The sequence below is a fragment of the Nycticebus coucang genome, chromosome 22 (genome assembly GCF_027406575.1).
Source record: "Nycticebus coucang isolate mNycCou1 chromosome 22, mNycCou1.pri, whole genome shotgun sequence".
Lineage (NCBI taxonomy): Eukaryota > Metazoa > Chordata > Mammalia > Primates > Lorisidae > Nycticebus > Nycticebus coucang.
In genome coordinates this window covers 53,625,808-53,648,788 of record NC_069801.1, presented here as the reverse complement: position 1 = coordinate 53,648,788, position 22,981 = coordinate 53,625,808, and the positions used below count along the sequence as shown (strand labels likewise).

Below are 22,981 nucleotides of genomic sequence, written 5' to 3'. Positions count from 1 at the left end.
TAGGCCTCAAAGCTTAGACAGGGTAAAGTCCATAAACAGGACCATAAGAGCAGAAAATGGTAAAGTTGGCCAGGAAGCAAAGCTTAGCTGGATGCAGGCCTTGCCACTGGTGTTCAAAGAGGCCTCTGTCAATTCTTTGCAATTTAGCAGGAACTCCTAAAAGAACTGGGAAAGACTGAACTGAATAGACAAAAACCCTTGAAAGACTAACAAGGAAACTCTCCACTGGGGTAACTAACTGTGTTCTGTTTGGTCTTTTGTGTTTGTACATCTTTTCTCTCTAGAAGATCAAGGGGACCAAGTCTAGGTCTGGAATCAGAACCTGGTCCCCCTGAAACCAAGGTAGAAAGGACTTTACACCATCATTCTGACCACATGCACAGCATTGAAGGTGGAAAGAATCCTCACCTGCAGTCATCACAGCTGGCTGAACAGGGCTTCACTGCCCCTTGGAAAGCAAAGGTAACTTTTAGGACAATCAACATGCCCTGCTCCAGCCACATACCGGGAGCTGGCTGGTCAACGCATGGCTAAAGCCTGAGGAAATTCCTCAAGGGACTTGTCTTAATTGGACTTTGAACTTTGGGAAAAAGGGGGAAATGTCACAGGGAACTGTAAAAACTCATATGTGTATTAGCCCACCACCATGGTACTATTAAGGCCTGAGTAGAGAACCCAAGTCACAGTCCCTAAAACCTCAGTGCTGAAAATTAATATTGGCACCTGCAGAAAGAAGCTAATATTGAGACCCCAAATTAAAATATATGGGAGTCTCAAAAGGGGGGAATGAGAGAGGATAGCAGAGAAGGGTGAGGTCTAGAACAGGTCTTCTCAAGGAGACCACAAGGATACATCTGCAGGGTCCTCTCCACGCTGACTCAGCTCTTGGGAATTTGTAAACTTAACTTCCTGAAACTTAGAAATTTCCAAGTTCTGTGAAATCCTATAGTTCTGTAGGGGCGGGAATAGCCTCTCCCGCTTGATTCAAACTGGCCAATGAGAAGGGTACCTGCGGGGTGGCACTTTTTGACTGTCAATAAAAAGGGAAAGACCAAGGCAGTCAGGGAGCGCGGCCATTTGGAATTCTTCTATGCCGTAAGCTCCCGGCTGGTGAATAAAGCCCTTCCTCTTATAAACGTGGTGTTTGGGTGCTCTTTCTCTCCACTGGGCCTTGTCTTCCTGCAACAATAGTATAAATGTTACTTTATCTGTGAATTAGTAAAGCATTAAAGTATGCTACAAGGGTGCCTGGTATAAATCTATAAGTAAAAGACGGATACCATATTTAACTTAAATTTCAAATGTGAAATAAAAATTGCTTAAGCAAATTTTGTAACAAACATTTCCCACTTTGTTTTAAATTAGTAAATCATCTGCTGTAGTATCTATTGCCACATTATTAACATTGCTAAAAATATTCTGCTTAAAATCTATTATCACTAAACACAACAAATGCTTAATATGTAGAGGTTATTATTACTCCACTAATTAAGGCTGGGAGAACTGAAATCAATTATAAAATACCACACAGCACATTATAAAAAGAAAGTGAAAACGGTTTAATGATCACAGTATTACCCAAAGAAACTACTTAGAAAAAAATCAAATTTTATGGTATGTTTAAAAATTTTAGTTCTGTTACTTTCAGAGAGAGCCAGATTTACTTGCCTTATAATTTAGAACCTGAGATGTTGAATGAAATTGTGGCTCATCATGTTTTTAATAGTACAAAAGAGCATAAAACATGACATGTACAATAAAGAAAAAGGGATCTTCTAAAACAAAGTATTTTAATAAATTAATACATTAACATTCAGAATAAGAGATATATGGTGAGATTTGATGAATTATCTTAAATCATCTAAAAGGATAGTTCTTGATATCTAAGGGCAAATAAAAAAGAATTATTGAAACCTTAAAAACAAAGGCACCACCCCAAGAAATACACAAAATTTATCAGAGGCAAACTCTCCAACACAAGACAGGGCTTAAGCAAGAATACTGTTCCCTTGCGGGGTGAGGAAGGTTTCTATTATTAGCGGAGACAAGAGCTGCCTGAAATTCCTTCCTTAATAACACCATACTAAAAATAAAACGTTTCACATTTCAAAATAAACACATCGCTCTGCGTGTGTATTTCAATCACCTAAATAACAGATTAAAATATAAGCCTGGCTGGAGGTTTTTATTTCCCTTACATTTTCATTTAACAAATATACCACGTAGATTTGCTCTCATTTTCACAATACATTTAATATCGTAGGGATCTTGTGCCACCCGCTTACATTATGCCTTATTTGAGATTAGGTCTTCCTGCTAGGTCAAATTAAATTATCTGCTTGGCTTGAAGAATCACCTGCTTTCTCCACAAAATAATTTCCCTATCATCAAGGAAACCCTGGGAATCTCAGAAGAATAAATGGAGCTGCGTTATCATTACAAAGCAGTTCCAAATGCTTTCAGGAAAGCTAACAGGGACTACAAGATAAGCGAACGCTTTGGCATGTTTTTACAAAAAACAAGATAAAGCAGTGCTGTGTCAGCACAGGAAAGGGAGAGAGTCTACAGAACTGAAGTAATTACCTCAATATGTGCTCAAACTACAAAAACTCTACTAATTTACATAGATATGTTAAGCAAAAGTTTGGTACAAAGGCATTCTCTGTACTTAAAAAACAGAAAATCACCCCATTATTTTGGTTCTACTACAGGTAGACCAAGCCCTTACGATTACTCACAGCCCTCTGCTGCCTACTTTCCCCCTCCCCAGCTTCTGCCTCCTTCCTCCAAGAGTTTCTATCATGGATGCCACAGGATCTGGATTATATATATATATTACATATTTGCACATCTGCCTTGAGAGAGGGTGAAAAGTGAACAGTATCTAGAAAATTAGAAGTTTCAGAATGCATTCACAAAAGAAAGACCCGGGAAAACAAGACGGGAGATAATAAATTCTTTCTCCCTCTCATTAAATACATTTCTGCTCTCAGAACAAGATCACAAATTATTCTCCCTGTTCAGCTAATTATGGGTTTAGGTACATAATGGCACTTAAGGACATAAAAGTAGGTAAGCATGTTTGAGTACCCTTTCACCTACATGTATCTTTTTCATGTACTTCCCACAACAGCGTAAAAGAAAATAAGGCATTATTCCCTTTTTAGAGACCAAGTGAATTTGAGGTAAGGCCACCTAGCTGGTTTATGAAGGAACAGAGGTTCCACGCCAGATCTGTTACACAGAGTATATATGTGTAACAGAGGTAGGAACATTTAAAATGTTAGAGGACCCCATTAATTTAGCTGTAATCAAAAAAGGCTGCATTCCAGAAACTGCAATTAGATATACTTAAAAATGCACATTATTTTGTAAAAATTTAACGGCGATGTAAAAATTTCAAAACATGAAAGAACGTTTATCTTCAAAAAAGAAAAAACAGCAATTTCAAAAAATGAAAAACACTATTTGTTAATTTTACAGTTATCTAAACTTTAAATGACCTCATTTTGTTTGCTTTTTGTTGGAAAGCATTTGGATATTTCATAGCAGCATGGAGGTCCCCAATTTCTGTTCTCTCTAGATGGGTGTCAGTCACTTGTGACCGTTAAGTGTCTTGATTTGGGTTAGGTAGGAGAATGTAGATTCACAACAACCAGGAGTTGAAAAGCAAGAAAATAATTTTTCAGGCATGTTGCTGAAGGCATGGGTACGATTGCATTTTTGCATATTTCAAGTGAACCTTTCAGAGCATCAATGACTTTAAAATGTCATCTACAGGGCGGCGCCTGTGGCTCAAGGAGTAGGGCGCCGGCCCCATATGCCAGAGGTGGCGGGTTCAAACCCAGCCCCAGCCAAAAACCAAAAAATAAAAATAAAAAAAATAATAAAATAAAATGTCATCTACGAAGAGCTCAATCAGTTCCGGTGCCTTGGTGATATCAACTAGGTGAGGCTGAAATGCTAATTTGACTGTGATGTCAGGAGTCTCAAAGTCAGTGAACCTTTCATTGTGTTCTGTCATTAATAGGTTTGTAACAGCGACATATTCTTCAAAGGACTTGCATATATCATTCTGCTCATCTTTGCTAATTGGGTAAAATGTTCATCCAAACTTTCTTTTGAAAAAAAAATTTTTTTTTTTTTATAGAGACAGAGTCTGACTTTATCACCCTCGGTAGAGTGCCGTGCCATCACAGCTCACAGCAACCTCCAACTCCTGGGTTTAGCTGATTCTCTTGCCTCAGCCTCCCGAGTAGCTGGGACTACAGGCGCCTGCCACAATGCCCAGCTATTTTTTTGTTGCAGTTTGGCCGGGGCTGGGTTTGAACCCACCACCCTCAGTATATGAGGCTGGCGCCCTATTCACTGAGCCACAGGCGCTGCCCATTGAACAAATGTTTTTTAAAAGTAGATTTTTTTTTTAAATGCTTGGATTTTTTGCTATCTAGCACATATAGACTAGTTTTACCTTGCAAAGAAATATTCAGGTCATTTTGATTTGACATATCACACAGAAATGCCACATTCCTAGAGAAATTTTTTTTCAATAATTCACACTGCTGATTCTGTTCTTCATAAAATTTAACTATCTGCTCTTGCAGAGATAAAATTTTAGCCAACCCACTTTAGTGTAACAAGGCAAATCCACCCTATATACCTCATCCTCCAACTTTTACGTTACAAAACTAACAAAGCCATGTTGCATTTGCACAAATATAGTTAATAATACTTAATGATTTGTTGCTTAAAATGGTAACTTTAGCACAGAGATTTTGCTGATGCGAGATACAATGAAAAGAAATGACAGCATCTTGTTCTGTTAACACTTTTCTAATCTGTGCCATGAACCCTTCATGTTTTCCTGCCATGGATGGTGCACCACCTATACATTCACTTCCTAAATTTACCAATTCAGTCCAACTTCATATTTATCTTGAAAACTGAAGATTTCTATTTCCCCTGTTGCATTCGTGGCAAAGAAAATCTTCCATTCTGACCCACATGAAGTACAAAATATGCACCATGCCAGTAGTCTCAGCTGATTCATCCAAAGCAATTGAATAATATGTGTTTTCTTCTTGAAGTATTGCATGAAGTTATTCTATTATGTTTAAGGCTAATTCCTACTTCCAACTTGTCATGGTTCTCCTTGAAAGAGGCAGTTGTCTGTACTTTAAAGTATTATTGGGGTCTCAGCATCCTAGAACTTCAACAATGCGCTCATTCACGATTTCTACATCACTAAAGGGCTCCTCTCTCTCTCTCCTGAATATATAAACTACTTTGTAAACTGCTGAAGTGGCATTATTTCCAGGTTTGTTTTTTTTTTTGTTTGTTTGTTTTTTTGAGACAGTATCTCACGCTGTTGCCCAGGCTAGAGTGCCCTGGCATCAGCCTAGCTCACAGCAATCTCAAATTCCCAAGTTCAAGCAAGCCTCCTGTCTCAGCCTTCGGAGTAGATGGGTCTACAGGCACCCACCACAACACCAGTCTAACTTTTAGCAGAGAAGGGGGTGGGGAGGTTGTGTCTTGAATTTGCTGTTCTCAAACTCTTGAGCTCAAGTAATTATAGGTCTGAGTCACCACACCTGGCCAATTTCCAAGTCTTCTTGCTGCCTGAAGGAACTGTCTTTGCTTCTGCAATACAATCCTTTGTGTCTCTCTCACTAATTTAAAATATTTGTGATCTTTATGAGTGTTATAACGCTGATGAGCATTGAATTTCTTTAATGTTGATATTGTAGTATCACAAAGCAAGCATATTATCTTATCTTTAGCAAAAACAAGATAATACTGCAATTCCCAATCCACACTTAAAAACTGTTTTCTTCCGTCAACATTCTGTTGGGTCTTCTTTGACATGACTGGTCTTTTAACAGAACTAAAAAATGCTATTAAGCTGTGCAACTATTTACAAATTCCACTTCAAACTGAAACACGGCTGTCAAAAGCTGATGACAGGCTGATGTACTCAATCCCCATAATCTCTATTTTCTATTATTTTTTTTTTCCTAAGAGACAAGAGTCTTACTCTATCGCCTTAGGTAGTGTGCCATGGCATCATGATAGCTCACAGCAACCTCAAATTCTTGGGTCAAGAGATCCTCTGGCCTCAACCTCCCAAGTAGCTGGGACTACAGCAGTGGTTCTCAACCTTTCTAATGCCACGGCCCATTTAATACAGTTCTTGTGGGTGGCGACCCACAGGTTGAGAACCGCTGGACTACAGGAACCCACCATGATACTCAGCTAGTTTTGTTTTGTTTTTTTTTTCTATTTTTAGTAGAGACAGGGTTTCACTCTTGCTCAGGCTAGTCTCCAACTCCTGAGCTCAAGAGATCCACCTACCCTTAGCCTCCTTGAATGCCAGGATTACAGATGTGAGCCACCATGCCTGGTCCACCTAAAAAGGCAGCACTTAAGGACCCAGAAGGCCACAGGTAGACTTAAGGTCATGGGCTCCCACCCTAGTCTGTACAAGACCCCATGTTGCCTTTGTAGACTTACTATGGCCCTATCCACCATCTATAACACTGTCTCCTCCTGGAAAACACCTTTGAAAGTCAATCAACTGATCACACAAAATGAACAGAATCCATTCAGAAATTAAGGACAGTTACCTATGTCAAAATCATATAAATGATATATAAATCAGCTAAAAAAAAAAAAAAAAACTATACATAGCACATCATTCATTTACTTGAGAGATGTAACTCAATTCATTTTAATTCAATCATTAATTGTTTGAGAAGAAATAAAGTTTCATTCTTTGGAACCTTAATTTAACATTTAGAATTTGCATAATTACACATTTTGATTTCAAAAACAAAATCAATTTAGCTCATATCTTGTATGAACATTCACTTTTATTTCCCTGTTATTTCATTCCTTCTTAATGTATTCATTTTCCATATTTGTGAAAAAATGAATTACATGACTTACTCAAAAAGGATATTGTACTTTAACATAAACATTAATAATTATGTATCATACACCACAAATTAAGAACTTTCTTCAACCCAGGCAACCACAAAATCAGGACACTGATCTTCACAAATATTCTTGGAGGATATTTTACAAATGAGGAAAAAGAAGCTCAGACAAGTTTAATGGTTTTCCCAAAGGTCACACTAGTAGTGAAAGTTAAAATCCAGAGCTAAAGCCTCCCTAAAACCAATGTTTTTTCTAGAACACCAAATCATTTTTACAATTCTCTCTAGTCTGGCTACTAAACGTTACTGATAATCTTTAATCATAATTACTTTTACATAAGAAAACTAACTGAAATAATTGGTATTTCTAAGAAATTTGAGTTAAAACTGTCAGAATTCAGCAGAAATATGAAAATATAAATTGTAATCAATCATATATGGAGTTTCTTTTTTTTTTTTTTAAAGAGACAGAGCCTCACTTTATTGCCCTCAGCAGACTGCAGTGGCATCACAGCTCACAGCAACCTCCAACTCCTCGGCTTAGGCGATTCTCTTGCCTCAGCCTCCTGAATAGCTGGGATGTATAGGGAGTTTGGAAAAACTTTTGTTTTCTCTCAATTTGGATGAAAATACATTTAAATCTAATTTCTTCATTCTTGATAAATATGTGTATCTTTAGTCATGAAAGATTATATGCTTGCATGTTTGAAACTCACACAATAATACACCATAAAGCATTTTGACTTTATATTCCATACAGTAAAGTGGAAGAATCCTGAATGTGATGGCTAGTTCTATTGCTTACTAGCACTGTGACAAGTTACGTGAAGTATCTGATTTCCATTTCTTCATCAGTAAATGGAGATAACAACAAAATTCAGAGGATTACTGCGGGGAATAAATAAAATCAACTGTACCTAAAATGCAGTGATTAGAATTATAGTAAGAACTTAAGCTATAGCCTCAGTAATTCAAATTTCTAATAAACCAGGATGAACAAATAAATAGATCAACTTTTTCAAAGAAATCCTTAAAAATCAGTTTAATTAAAGTCATAAAGGGTCTCACAGCTTATGTATTTCCAATATTTTCTTCAAGAGAGGAGGAAAACAGGGCCTTCCTACTGGCATGGAAGTCAAAAACAAGTCTCATTTAGGGATCAAAATACTACCAACATACTCTTTTAGTTTCACCAACTGACAGGATTGTATGAAATTTGATTTGTAATTTAGGACTTGATGTTTACATTTCCATAAAAGGTAACACTCTTAGCTAAAAAAAATGTTTTTAAGTTTTCCATTTGCTTATCCTTCCTGTTATCTCAAAAGTAAGTGGGAAATTAGTAAAATATTTACTTGATTTCTTGAAAACCTTCTGTGAGCCATTCAGGTAACTATTCAAAGAAGAGAAAAGGTAATTTCCTTGCTGAGATTTTGCTGGCAATAAAGAGGCCAAGTATCCTTTGCTGTGCAATTCTGATAAAAAATATTATTTATTTCATAAACCACATCCACATGTATTATTCCTCAACTTGAAAGTTCCTTTTTTTTTTTTTTTTGAACAGTCTATAGCTGTTGCCTTGGTAGAGTACCGTCACATCACAGCTCACAGCAACCTCAAACTCTTGGGCTTATGCAATTCTCTTGCCTCAGTCTCCCAAGTAGCTGGGACTACAGGCGCCCACCACAATGCCTGGCTATTTTTTGTTGTTGTTGCAGCTGTCATTATTGTTTAGCTGGCCCAGGCCAGGTTCAAAGCCCCCAACCTTGGTGTATGTGGCTGGTGCCCTACCCACTGAGCTACAGGCACCACCTTGAAAGCTCCTTTTAAATAAATCATTGGCATTTTATCTTTTTTTTTTTTTTTGCAGTTTTTGGCCGGGGCTGAGTTTGAACCCGCCACGTCCAGCATATGGGGCTGGCGCCCTTTGAGCCACAGGCACCGCCCAGCATTTTATCTTAAATATAATTTAAAAAAAATTTTTTTAAATCATTAAACTGATTTTAAGAATTTATTTGAAAAAGTTGATCTATTTATTTGTTCATCCTGGTTTATTAGAAATTTGAATTACTGAGGACCAGTAACTTTTTTTTTTCTTTTTTGAAACAGAGTCTCATTTGCTGCCCTCGGTAGAGTGCCAGGGTGTCATAGGTCACAGCCAAACTCTTTTGGGCTGAAGAGATCCTCTTGCTTTGACCTCCTGAGTAGCTGGGACTACAGACGCCTGCCACAGCACCCAAGTATTTGTAGAGACCAGGTCTCCCTGCTGTTCAGGCTGGTCTGGAACTCCTGAGCTAAAGAGATCCTCCTGCCTCAGCCTCCCAGAGTACTGGGATTACAGGTGTGAGCCACACTGCACACAGCCTTTCAACCAGTCTTTGTAGAATACAAACAAAAGATCTATTCTTCTAGAATTTCTATCATTTTTAGGTAAGTTAGATAAGAGGTAAACAAGTCTAATTACAAGAGCCCTCAACAGTAGTTCTACCCTGCCCAGGAAGAGTGAGAACCAATGCAATTAATACAGAGAAAAATTTTAAGTAGATAAAAAGCAATACTTTTAAATTCTGTCAGCCCTATAACCTGTTTCCATAAGCACTCCCCTATAAATCTAATAATACCATAAACTAATAAAAAAAAAAATTCTATTTAGAACACTTTAAGTAAGGCTTTAATTATTCATCAACAAATAGAATTTCCACATAATTCTAAAAATTGAATTGAAATTAGTGCTATTAAAAGAAAATTATGCCATTTTTAAGTTTTGCTTATTATCCTAACTTTGGTCCCTAAATTAATATATCAAGAGCTGAACTTAAATTCTCAAAAATCTATCATTAGAGGGCTTGGCATGGTGGCTATGCCTGTAATCCTAGCATTCTGGGAGGCAAAGGCTGGTGGATTGCCTGAGCTCAGAGGTTTGAGAACAGCCTCACCAAGTGCGAGACCCCATCTCTAAAAATAGCCGGGCGATGTGGCAGGCTCCTATAGTCCCAGCTACTCAGTAGGCTAAGACAGGATAATTGCTTGAGCCCAAGAGTTTGAGGTTGGTCTTAGCTATAATGCCACGGCACTCTACCAAAGGCGACAAAGTGAGACTGTGTGTCAAAAAAAAAATCTATCATTAGAGAAAGCATATAAAATGCTCCTCACCCCCTCCATATTTTTATACAAACATCTAGGTATATAAAATTAATTCATCTACTATTCAGTTTTTTAGTAGAAATTAATTTTGTAAAGTCTAAAATATATAATAATTCAAAATGTGTCTGCATTCAACAAAAGATGCTGGGACAACTGGATATCCGCAAGCAAAAATTGACATCAGAACCTCATCACCCACCATATCAAGAATTAACTTGAAATAGGTCTTAGAATTAAACGTAAAAACTAAATACAACATTTCCAAGAAAACATAAGAGAAAATCTTTGAGAAAAACTACGAAAAATATTTCTTAGTTGTGACAAGGTCCATAAAAGAAAGAAAACTGGTAAATTAACTCTCATGAAAATTCAAAAATGTTATACTTCAAAAGACACTATTAAGAAAATGAAAATGGGCTCTGCACCCATAGCTCAGTGAGTAGGGTAACAACCACATACACGGAGGCTGGCAGGTTCCAGCCCAGCCCTGGGCCAGCTAAACAACAATGACAACTGCAACTAAAAAATAGCCGGGCGTTGTGGCGGGTGCCTATGGTCCCAGCTACTCGGGAGGCTGAAGCAAGAGAATCGCTTAAGCCCAAGAGTTTGAGGTTGCTGTGAAGTATGATGCCACAGCCCTCTCCCAAGAGCAACATAGTGAGACTCTGTCTCAAAAAAATAAAATAAAATAAAATAAAATTGCAACCAACAGACTGGAAGAAGATATTTGCAACGCATATCCAATAAAGGATTTGTATCCAGAATTTACGAAGAATTTTGTTATGTTTAGCTTTTAAGACAGTGTCTCCCTTTGTTGTCTGGGCTAAATAGAGTGCAGGAGCATCATCACAGCTCTCTGCAACCTGAAATTCCTGCACTCAAATAGCTGGCATTATAGGCACACACCACCCCACTTGGCTAATCTGTTCTATTTTTTTTGGTAGAGGCCGAGTCTCACTCTTGCTTAAGCTGATCTCAAATCTCCCACCTTGGCTTCCTAAAGTGCTAGAATTACAGACATGAGCCACCATGCCTGGCCTACAAAGAATTCTTGTATCTCCAATTACAAAATGATAAGCAATTCAATCAAAAAAGAAGATATAAACAATATTTCATCAAAGAAGTTATATAAAGGACTAATAAGTACCCAAAAAGATGTTCGACATCCTTAGCTCTTACAGTCCCTAAAGCCTCAATGAGCTATCATTTCATACCCATGAGGATGGCAGACAATCATAAGTGTTGGCAAATATATGGAGATAGGGAACTCTCATACATTGTTGGTGGGACTGTAAAATGGGGTGACGATTTTAGAAAACTGGCTGTTTCTCAAAAAGTTACACATAAAACAAAAAAATTGGACTAAGAATCTACCCAGGATAAATGAAAACAAATGCTCACGCAATAATTTGTATATAAACACAGTAGAATCATCATAGTTGACTCTTCCCTAGAATGACCACCTCCTTAAGTTGACCTAATTTTCACAGACGGGACATGCACCAACTGTACATGTCAGTACAATAGGCCTAGTTCTTTCTGCTGACCACCTCTGTATGTTGACCAGTTTGTTACAGACCCTTGGATGGTCAGCTTACAGAGGTTCTCCTGCATCTGTAATAGCATTATTTGTAATAGCCTGAAATTTAAAACTATGTTCATCAGCTGGTGACTATGAAGGCAAAATGCAACATACCCATACAATGGGATATTATTCAACAAAAAGGAGCTAATTAATGACACACACCATAAACCTCAAAAGTGTTAAAGAAGCTAGACACGAGACACTCCACATTGAATAACCACATTTATACAAAGCATCTAGAAAAAGCAAATTTATACAGACATAAAATAGATTCCTAGGGCTAAATATGGGAATGGGATTAACTATAAATGGTATAACGGATATTATTGTGGCGTTCTAAATTGTCCTAAAACTGATCTGTAGGGCGGTGCCTGTGGCTCAGTCGGTGGGATGCCGGCCCCATATACCGAGGGTGGCGGGTTCGAGCCCGGCCCCGGCCAAACTGCAACCAAAAAATAGCCGGGCGTTGTGGCGGGCACCTGTAATCCCAGCTACTCGGGAGGCTGGGGCAGGAGAATCGCTTGAGCCCAGGAGTTGGAGGTTGCTGTGAGCTGTGTGAGGCCACGGCACTCTACCGAGGGCCATAAAGTGAGACTCTGTCTCTACAAAAAAAAAAAATAAATAAAACTGATCTGTAATGATGTCTGCCTTTGGTAAAGTTACTAAAACTCACTGAATTGTAGATTTAAAATGGGTCCATTTTATGATATGTAAAATATATTTCAATAAAGCTACTTTGAAAAATGTATGTGCTTTTGCTTCACTTGTCCCTTGAAGAATTAAATGAGTAACTTTAGATTGTAGCAATTTCTATAATTTTTATTAAAAAATTGTACTGATAGCGTAGTATCACTTTAGAGCGGATCTAATGTAGTGTTAGTAAATCTCCCACTGGCTGCTCATTGAACAGGCATTCTCCAGGAAAAGGATTTCTCCTTACTCAAAGTTCCTTCCACTGGTTTATGTTTTAAGAATCCAGAACTTAGAAGCAGCTCAAGAGTACGAGAATCTAGAAAAGAGACTTAGCTGTCCTTTGACGATGGGGTCCTTGATCCGATAGGTATTCTATTCTACATTCAGATTACAGTAGAAGAATTTAGAAAAACAGAACTTGGAATACAATTTGAAAGGACACAGAGTTAAGTTATATAACTTTGAGAGTGTGCGGCAGAGGCACTTTTGCCTTAGTAATATACAATGTCACAACACGATAGGCCTCAGTAATGATACTGAATGAGTAATGTTACCGGCATCAATCCAACCTCTGGCTCTTCCTATATTTGTTCTACATATATTCTCCTAACTATCCACTCTACTCATAAGGTCCTTCACAGATAATCCAGGACTGCACAGCCCTCACACAACTTCAAAGAATTTTGCAAAGTTCTTACATTTTCATGAAAGCACCACCTTATCTGTGAGGCCTTGTCTGACCACCTTAACGAAAACTGCCAACCTCACAAAACTCCCGATCTCACCTTCCCTGAATCACTTTTCTCAATAGAGCTAAACGTACATTTTACATATATTTTCTGATTAGTGTTCACCTTGCACTACTAGAAAGGGTCTGGCTTTGTTCCTTCCTGTAACCTCCTTGCCTAGAGCAGTGCCTACCACATTGTAGGTACCTAGTAAGTGTTTTTAGAACAAATGAATGGATGTCAGCTGTGTGGAAGAAAACAAGGGCTGATCTTTGCCACCGGAATAAATCTCTTCTTATTCAACAAGCTTGGCATCTTACTAGTTATTTAATTCTAGCAAGAAGCATAAAATTTCAAAAGCATCCTTAATAACCCAAATGGGTTTCGGTCTTCAAGAAAACAGACTGGAGCAGAAAATGCCTGGGATAATTCTGACCTCAGAACCAAATCCTCCAACAAACACAGCAAGGCACCTTTTCCTCTGTCATTCCAGGAGCTTTCCTAGAACCATTTTACACATACCAACTTTCAGACCTCCCTGTTCTAATTAACCCCGGACCCAAGCAGCTGCCTTCCAGCGTTACGCACACGCAGCAAAAAGGCCCACCACCTGCGACCCCTGGGGGATCCCCTAGTCAGCCCCACCAACACACAGTCCTGCAGCATAAAAGAATCTGAGATGGCAGGGACCTCCCAGCAAGGCCAGAACTGGAGGACATCTTAGACTTCGTCCTGGTTCTGCCAATTTCTGCATGACCTTGGGCGTGTTACTAAACCTCTAGCGGTCCCAGGTTTCTCGCCTTTAAGGTGAGGGTAACATGCTGACCACGGTGCTGTAAGAGGTAACTGAAGATGCCACGTAACGCAGCTAACAGGGCACCTGGCCCCGAAGAGCACCTCAACCACCCACGGCGTGTACTGCTCCCCGTCCTAGCTGTTCAGTCTCAGCGCTGGAAGGCGCCTCACGGGTCAAGTCAAATCTCCCAGTCTGGCAGAGGACGCCAAGATCGGGGAAAGAGAGAAGCGCTCCGCTCCGACCACCGAAAGGCGGATGCGCGCTGGACCAGGACCCCCGCGCCCGACCCAGCCCGCGCCCTCGGCTCCCTCCGCCCATCCTTGCCCGGCCCCGCGCTGCTGCTGCGGGGCCACGACGCGGTGCCCGCCGCCCTCCCGGGGTCCCGGCTCCGCGCGGCCGGCGGCCGCTCCACCTGCCGCCCGCCCGCGGCCGGGGGCTCCCGCAAAGCCCCGGGAGGAGGTACTCAACTCTTCACTTTGCCGAAGGTGCCGACGCCCAGCGTGTCCCCCAGCACGTAGTGTCCAATCTTCACCCGCCCGTCGTGCTTCTGCTTCTCAGCCATGTTCGCCGCGCGCGCGGCCCCGCTCCGCCGCCGGCCCCTCGGCGCGGACGCCGCCGCCGCCGCCGCCGCCGCCGCCGCCGCCGCCTACCCACAGTGCAGCGGGCCTGCGGGCGGGGACGGGCCGGGAGGCGGGGGCGGGGGCCGGGAGCGGGGCCGCGCGCGGGACGCGGGTGAGAAGCGCTGGCGGGCGGCGGGCGGAGCGCGGGGGGCGGGGCGCGGGGTTATCGGGGGGCGGGGCGCGCGGGGCGGGGGCGGGGCGGGGAGGCCGGTGCTGCGGGCGGCGGGGCCCGAGGGCTCCTGAGCAAAACCCAGGCGAGTGGAAACGAAGAGGGACGTTCGAGCCCTATCTCAGGAGATGGGAAGAACTGGAAGAATTTGAAGAAACCAAACAGCCCCAGAGCGCGGGAGCAAGGCGATGTGAAGACGAAAATGTGGGTGTGGAGCGGGGGAAGGGCCCCGATCAAAGGGCAATGGGACAGGAGCGACGAGGAGGTCGCGCAGGTCGTGGCTGAGGGTTCGGATCCGTGTCGCGGCACGCGGGGAGCGCGGTTCTGTGCACAGCTCAATTGCCCTCTGCGTGTTCTGTAATCCTCACTCACATTATTTTGACGGAAGGGATCCTCTCCTCCAAATCTCTCAATTTTAATTTGCAGAAAGTTTTGTAAAATATCGCAGATGCAGTATTTGCTCGATTGTAATTTAGCCCGTGATTATATAAATATGCAGAATAGAAATATTGATAGCTGGTGATACAGCTGCTGGCCCAGAGGCAAATGGTGAAATAAAGGGAAACTGAATGTAGCGCCCACGGAAAGTCAAATACACAAGAGGCAGGGATTCTGAAGGGCAAGGACACACATGAAAGAAAGAAGAAATGTGATAAAAATAGAAGTGAAAAAATGGCAAGCATGACGCCCAGACGGAGTGTTAAAGACTGACAAAGAATTTGATGACTACGTGGTTATCTCTTCCTTTTTTTCTTCCCTGTTCTTTCCCCCACTTATTTTAATGTTGTCCCATTCTTTTTTTGACACAGAGTGTCACTGTGACGCCCTGGTTAGAGTGCGGTGGCGTCATAGCTCACAACAACCTCCAACTCTTGGGCTCAAGTTATTCTTTTGCCTCAGCCTCCCAAGTAGCTGGGACTGCAGGCACCTGCCGTAACACCCAGCTATTCTTTTGTTGTAGTTGTTAGCAGGCCCGGGCCGCGTTGGAACCCCACAGCCCCATGTATGTGGCCAGCACCCCAACCACTGAGCTACAGCGCTGAGCCTTGATCCGTTCTTCAATGTTGTCTTATCTTTCATTGCTTAAAGATAACTTCTCATCATACACACACAAAACAGATAAGTATGTACAGCAATGCATATGTGAATTAACTCCATTTAGCCAATCCACAATATATACATATTTCAAAACATATCGTACACAATATATACAATTTATATTTGTCAAATAAATAAAAATTTTAAAAAACAGTAAAAAGATTATTCGCCACGTGGGAATAAATTATTAGTCTAACACTTTATAACACTCTGCATGCCAGGGCCACATTCTTCAAAGGTGAAGTCTGTTCATATGTAAAGCCAGAAATATATTGATCTGAAAGAATAGGCTGTAACAAAAGTTTGTTTTCTGAAAAGTACTAAAAAAAAAAATAGCAAACATTCAGTCTTGTTTAGACACCAAGACAATCTGATGAGAAGTGATCTCAGCTTATAAATTATAGATATCACAGCTGTCGAACAGAGGCTATTTTTGTTCATTCTTCAGATCATCTTTCTTGCTGACAAGAAGTATCATTTAGGAATCACTCTTCTTAGCTGGCAATTTTGAGAAAATAGCCAGTTATTTTTTAAGCTGATCTTTCATTTGGTTAAAAGTCACTTCAGTATTCAAGTGAGTAAGAAAATACCTTTTCTCGTTCTGAGAAAAAAGATGCACATCTGTCTCTTGCTTTAACACTGTATTAAAAGATGTTGAAAAGTCTACATTTTAAAGGAGATTGCTTTTTTTTTTCTTTTTTTTAATGAGACAGGGTCTCACTCTGTTGCCCTGGGTGGAGTGCTATGCCTTCATAGCTCACAGCAACCTCAAACTGATCCTCCTGCCTCAGCCTCTTCAGGTGCTCACCACAGCAGCTGGCCTATAAATAGCTTTCTAGAAGCTACATAAAGACAAACTGTAAATTGAGATTTTTTTTTTTTTTAGACAATCTCAATTTGTTGCCCTTGTTGGAGTGCTGTGGCGTCATAACTCACAGCAATCTTGGGCTCAAGCAATCCTCTTACCTCAACCTCCCAAGTAGCTGGAACTACAGGCATCTGCTACAATGCCCAGCTATTATTTAGAGAAGTGGTCTTGCTCTGACTCAGGCTGGTCTCAAACTCGTGAGCTCAGGCAATCCACCTGCCTTGGCCTCCCAGAGTGCTAAGATTATAGGCGTTAGCCACCATGCCTGGCTTAAATTGAGATTTTTAAAGCATTTTGTCCTATCTTAATTATTTGTTGATAATTACTATAAGTCAAATTATAATATACTTCATAACTACTGTGATTCTTACATAATTACTGTGGCCACCTTGTAGATTATGCCAAATGTGTATGATACTTTGTTGATTAAGAAGTTTGTTTAGAGTGGGCAAGGTGGCTCACACCTGTAATCCCAGCACTCTGGGAGATTGAGGCAGGTGGATAGCTTTAGCTCACAAGTTTGAGACCAGCCTGAGCAAAAGCAAGACCCCCAACTCTACTAAAAATAGAAAAACTGAGGCAAGAGGATCGTTTGAGCTCAAGAGTTGGAGGTTGTTGCCATGGCACTCTACCCAGGGCAACAGCTTAAAACTGTCTCAAAAAAAAATGTGTTTAAACACAATTATCTCATTTAGTTATCATAAAAGAAAGTTGTTATTCTCACTTTATAGATGATAAAACGTAGTTTTTCCCTTTCTGGTTTAACCAAGGCGAGAAAGCTAAGTGGCAGAGTTAGAACTCATATCCAATTCTGACTCACCTTTTCGTCTTCCTATGGACCTTCCTACGGCTCCTATACAAAAAGAACATTTGGTGCTCTGAGAAAGTTTAGAATTTGCACACTCACAGTCCCATCCCATCCTCAGATTTTTATTATTTCTAGGGCAAGCCAATGATACACCCTATGAACTTTTAACTGTTGGGACTACTTTTTCTTGTTTTGCCCAATGTTCCTTAGCGGAAAGATGGAAGGCTAAGTAGGCGAGAAGGGTAGACAAGGGTGACTTTTGGTGACATCACTCAGCCTCCTATTGCCCTGGACACTTGAGACATGGTTCCATATTTGCTGTACCCTATTGGGCAATTCAAAACTCCACAGTTACACTAGATCTCCAGAGTTAGGCCCCTGACAGGGCTCATCCATGATATTGCTCTGGGAAATACAATATCCCCATTGTATGATTTTCCAATGATGGTTTCATGTCCCTATGTGGTTTACTAACAGTCTAACATGGGTGGCCCAGGAAGCTGTTCAGTTTCTAACCCTGTACTCTTGTTACTGCTTTATCCTCCTCCTACTGCACCTTTGGGATTGTTTTACCTCTAATATTCTAAAGTGGGCCCTGAATAACCCATTAACTAAATATCACTAATATACTGCACTAGATTACACTGATATTATCAACAATTTTCAAGTTCTTTGCTCAGAGATGAGATGAGGGGAGGAGAGAGGAGAGGAGGAGTGGGGTGGGGTGGGATGGGATGAGTTCTGGATGAGAACTACCTTGACCCGAACATTTAAAATTATAGTTTCAGCTAGGCACAGTGGCTCACACCTGTAATCCTAGCACTCAGAGTCCCAGGCAGGTGGATGGCTTGAGCTCAGGAATTGGAGACCAACCTGAACAAGAGTGAGACCTGGTCTCTATTAAAAACAGAAAAATTAGCCAGGTGTTGTGGCAAGCACTTGTAGTTCCCACTACTTGGGAGGCTGAGGCAAGAGGATCCCTTGAGCCTAGGAGTTCGAGGTTGCTGTGAGCTAGGACAAAGCCATGGAACTCTACTCAGGGTAACAGAGTGAGCCACAGGAAGGGAGGAAGGGAGGGAGGGAGGGAAGGAGGGAGGGAGGGAGGGAAGGAGGGAAGGAAGGAAGGAAGGAAGGAAGGAAGGAAGGATTTCCTCTCTTCCTGGACAGCACTCTTCAACCCCCAACCCTCTTTTGCTGTTATCTGTAGTACTAACCTTCTAAAATACTGTTTAATTTACTTACTTATTATGCTTTTGTTCTGTCTGTCTTTCCCAACTAGAATATATGTTTCACAAAAGAAAAGTGTTTTTCTCTCTCTTTGGCTCACTGATGTATCCTTAGCTCCCAGAATAGTGACCAGCACATTATAGGCACTCCAGTGGATTCAGGTGATGTGGGAGTGGAAATTTGTACAATGTGGGGAACTTCCTTAAGAAAATAAATACCAAATTGTGTGCCAAAGTGAATGCTTATTTGAAATGAAAACCACAAGTATCTCTAAATTCTTAAAAGCTGACAAATAACTACAAACATCCCCAAATTCAGAAAAATAACAATTTTTTAATAAATTAATTATCCAACTTACTTCTGTAATACTTCTTTTCCACATTTTTTTGGTGGCATGTGCTTTGATTCCCTTTTTTGATTTTATAATATTTTTATAGAGAGAAGAGAACAATTATCCTGTGTTTCCTTAAACACAAATAATCAACCAAGTTTTTGATCACAAGTTTCTCTTTAAGTTTCCTATTGCACATTTTCATAGAGCTAATATAGCACCTATTAATTCTATTATCACATACAATATACGTATATGGACATTTGTATAGGTATATAAACATGTCTACTTGTATTTTTACTTATATATTTTATAAATGCAAATAAAAATCATATGTTCATACTACCTACTCTTCTTGGGGCCTAAAAGAAGTTGTTATCATTCCAGAAATATTTGCTGAAATGAAATTTTTACTTCTTATTATTTATTTGTTTATAAGACAGAGTCTCACTCTTTTGTTGAGGATAGAATGCCATGGCCTCAGCCCAGCTCACAGAAACCTCAAACAACTGAGTTCAAGCAATCCTATTCAGCCTCCCGAGTAGCTGGGACTGTAGGCACATGTCACAAAGCCCAACACCCAGCTAATTTTTTCCATTTTTAGTAGAGATGGGATCTCACTTCTGCTCAGGCTGGTCTCAAACTCCTGAGCTCAAGCCATCCTCCGGCCTGGGCCTTCCAGAGTGCTAGAATTACAGACATGAGCCACTGTACCCAGCCTGAATTGAAATTTTTAATAGGGCTACTAAACTAGAGAATCAAAGAACAAGAATACAGGAAAGAGAGAGGTTTCCTTTTACGTACACACATATTGAATACAAAGCATCATTTTATATTTCAGTTTAGCAATCATTAGTGAGGTTGGAGATTGGCATAAGTCAGAATGTTCAAATCTTACGAATTCGTGGTGCAGTTTCTGTTATTATACTCCAATTTTAAAATAAAATAAAAGTTGGACCTTCAATGATTGATGAAGCATGTTGATGGTGTCTTATTTGAAGTACAAACTCAATAATTACTTTTCAAAAATGTTTATGAAAAATTTCAAACATGCATAAAAGTAAAGTAGTATAAAAACCCACGCCTCTCTGATTATCAACATCGTCAACATTGATCAGTCTATCCTTGTGCTTTTGTAATCTGTTTGCTTGCTGGAGTATTTTAAAGCAGATAAGCAGGTTGATTATTTTACTGATAAATACTTAAGTATATAGTTCTAACAGATGAGGATTTCTTTTTAGTAACCATTATCACTACTATCATATCTAACAAAATTAACAGTAATTCCTCACTACTATAGAATACCCACTCTATGTTCCATTTCATTTGTCTCAAGAATGTAGTTTAACATTTGGTTTATTCTAATCAAGATTTTTAAAAGCCACATTTAGTATTGGGTTCCCCCCCTTTTAAAAACTGTCATTTATTTGTTGAAACATTGGGTAATTTTACCTCTTGAATATCCCAAATCTTGTTGGATTTAACTCAATTATTATTCATGATCATAAGAAGTAGCAGAGAAAACACAGTATTTAGCATCAAAAATCCTGAGTTCATATCCCTGCTAAACCACGTACAATGCGTCCTTAAACAAATCATTTCTCTTCTCATTGGTAAAACTAATGGTATTGAAGTAGATTATATTTAAAGTGCTTTTCAGCACTCCCTTTTCAGTTGTTAGGACATTCAACTCCCAAATCCCATTTCCCTTTTTATAATGAAATTATAAAAGAAAAAGACAGAGGAATTACTGTGAAGTATTGTAGGGCACAGTCAGTGATACCTCAACAAACTGATCTCAACACATTATTTTCCCTATATGTATTTTACCTGCTGAGATTCGTTATCATTGGTCTTTAGGTTGAGAAAATAACATTACCTTTCTCAATCCCCTTTAGACAAATAAGTAGACACCATATTTGTGACAACCCTTAAAATCTTGTAAAGAAAAAATATAGTACATAACGTTTAAAGGTTATTTTTAGCAGGTACCCTAGTAACAAATATGCTTACCAGGATCCATTTTCATTTTGTGGCTGAGTACATTTCTAAATTGCTTCAATATGAATCAACATTATAATTTTCAGTGTAGATGAGAAAAAAATAAAACATCGCAGATCAGACTTCCTTAGTGAGTAGCTGCATTAATCGGAATAACAAAGGTTGTTGCTTTACTATGTAAACATTATAGATCTGACAGCACTTTTAGAACCTTACTTTCATGTGTGTGTGTTGACAGCTTGTCTAAGAAAAAGCTCAAACACATTTTTAGACCAGTTAAATCAATTATTCCCCCCACACACGGATTCAGTGACAACCTATACTGAATACGCTTAAACGGGTGAGGTTTGAGTAAGGAGATACCAATGTCACCTTGAGTTGATTATCATCTCTGCTACGACTGTCCTCTGGAATTAAACCAGCCTTGACAAAACTGTACGATATCCATAGTACTTAAAGCCTTTTATAATACAAGTTTAATGACCTCAAGTGGGTATAATGCCTTAGCTGTTGGCTCCATCCTGTTAACATTAACTACAAAGCTTTGACATGATTAATTAACATAAACTAGGTAATTTCAGAAGTTCTAAATGCTCTTTAAATAATAAAAATGATTCTCCTTTCAAGAAAAAAGAGACTTTAAAAAATAGCCAGAAAATTTGATTTATTTTTGTAAATGGTATCTGGGCTTAGACGAGGTGCTCTGAGATTCCAATTCTGGGAAATTTAGTTGTACTAATAGTTTTTTAAGTAGTCATTAGTAAACTTTTAACCCTCTTTTTTTTTTATTGTTAAATCATAGCTGTGTACATTTGTGCAATCAAGGGGTACAATGTGCTGGTTTCATATACAATCTGAAATATTCTCATCAAACTGTTCAACATAGCCTCCATGGCATTTTCTTAGTTATTGTATGTAGACATTTGTATTCTGCATTTAGTAGGTTTTGCCTGTACCCATTCTAAGATGCACCGTAGGTGTGGCCCCACCCATTGTCCTCCTTCCACCCTGACTTCACCCTCCCTTCCCCTCCCTCGGCCCTTTCCCCATATTCTTGTACTATAGTTGGGTTATAGCCTTCATATAAAAGCTATAAATTAGCTTCATGGTGGGCTGAGTACATTGGATACTTTTTCTTCCATTCTTGAGATACTTTGCTAAGAAGAATATGTTCCAGCTCCATCCATGTAAGCATGAAAGAGGTAAACTCTCCATCTTTCTTTAAGGCTGCATAATATTCCATGGTATACATGTACCACAGTTTGCTAGCCCATTTGTGGGTCGATGGGCACTTGGGCTTCTTCCATGACTTAGCAATTATGAATTGGGCTGCAATAAACATTCTGGTACAGATGTCTTTCCTATATTGTGATTTTTGGTCTTCTAGGTATATACCTAGTAAAGGAATTATAGGATCGAATAGCAGGTCTATTTTTAGATCTCTAAGTATTCTCCAAACATCCCTCCAAAACGCACGTATTAGTGTGCATTCCCACCAGCAGTGTAGAAGTGTGCCCTTTTCTCCGCATCCAAGCGAAGATCTCTGGTTTTGGGATTTTGTTATGTGGGCTACTCTTACTGGGGTTAGGCAATACCTAAAAGTAGTTTTGATTTGCATTTCTCTGATGATTAAGGATGATGAGCTTTTTTTCATGTGTCTGTAGATCATGCGTCTGTCTTCTTTAGAGAGGTTTCTCTTCAAGTCCTTTGCCCACCCTGAGATGGGATCACTTGTTCTTTTCTTGCTAATACATTTGAGTTCTCTGTGGATTCTGGTTATTAAACCTTTATCAGAGATATAACCTGCAAATATTTTCTCCCCTTCTGAGGGCTGTCTGCTTGCTTTACTGACTATATTTTTGGCTGTTCAGAAGCTTTTTAGTTTTATCAGGTCCCAGTAATGTATTTTTGATACTGCTTCAATTGCCTGGGGAGTCCTCCTCATAAAATATTCACCCAGGCCGATTCCTTCAAGAGT

At 39.8% G+C, this 22,981-nt stretch overlaps 1 protein-coding gene across 1 annotated transcript in view; it reads right to left on the bottom strand.

Annotated features, from left to right (window-relative positions):
* Positions 1 to 14,552, bottom strand: part of PRKAA2 (protein kinase AMP-activated catalytic subunit alpha 2) — an 86,467-nt gene extending 71,915 nt beyond the window's left edge. The window contains exon 1 of the mRNA XM_053576287.1: positions 14,350 to 14,552. Coding sequence (XP_053432262.1) covers positions 14,350 to 14,443 — 94 coding nt within the window. The 5' untranslated portion in view covers positions 14,444 to 14,552. The remainder of the gene's footprint in view (positions 1 to 14,349) is intronic.
* Between the last annotated feature and the right edge of the window lie 8,429 nt (positions 14,553 to 22,981).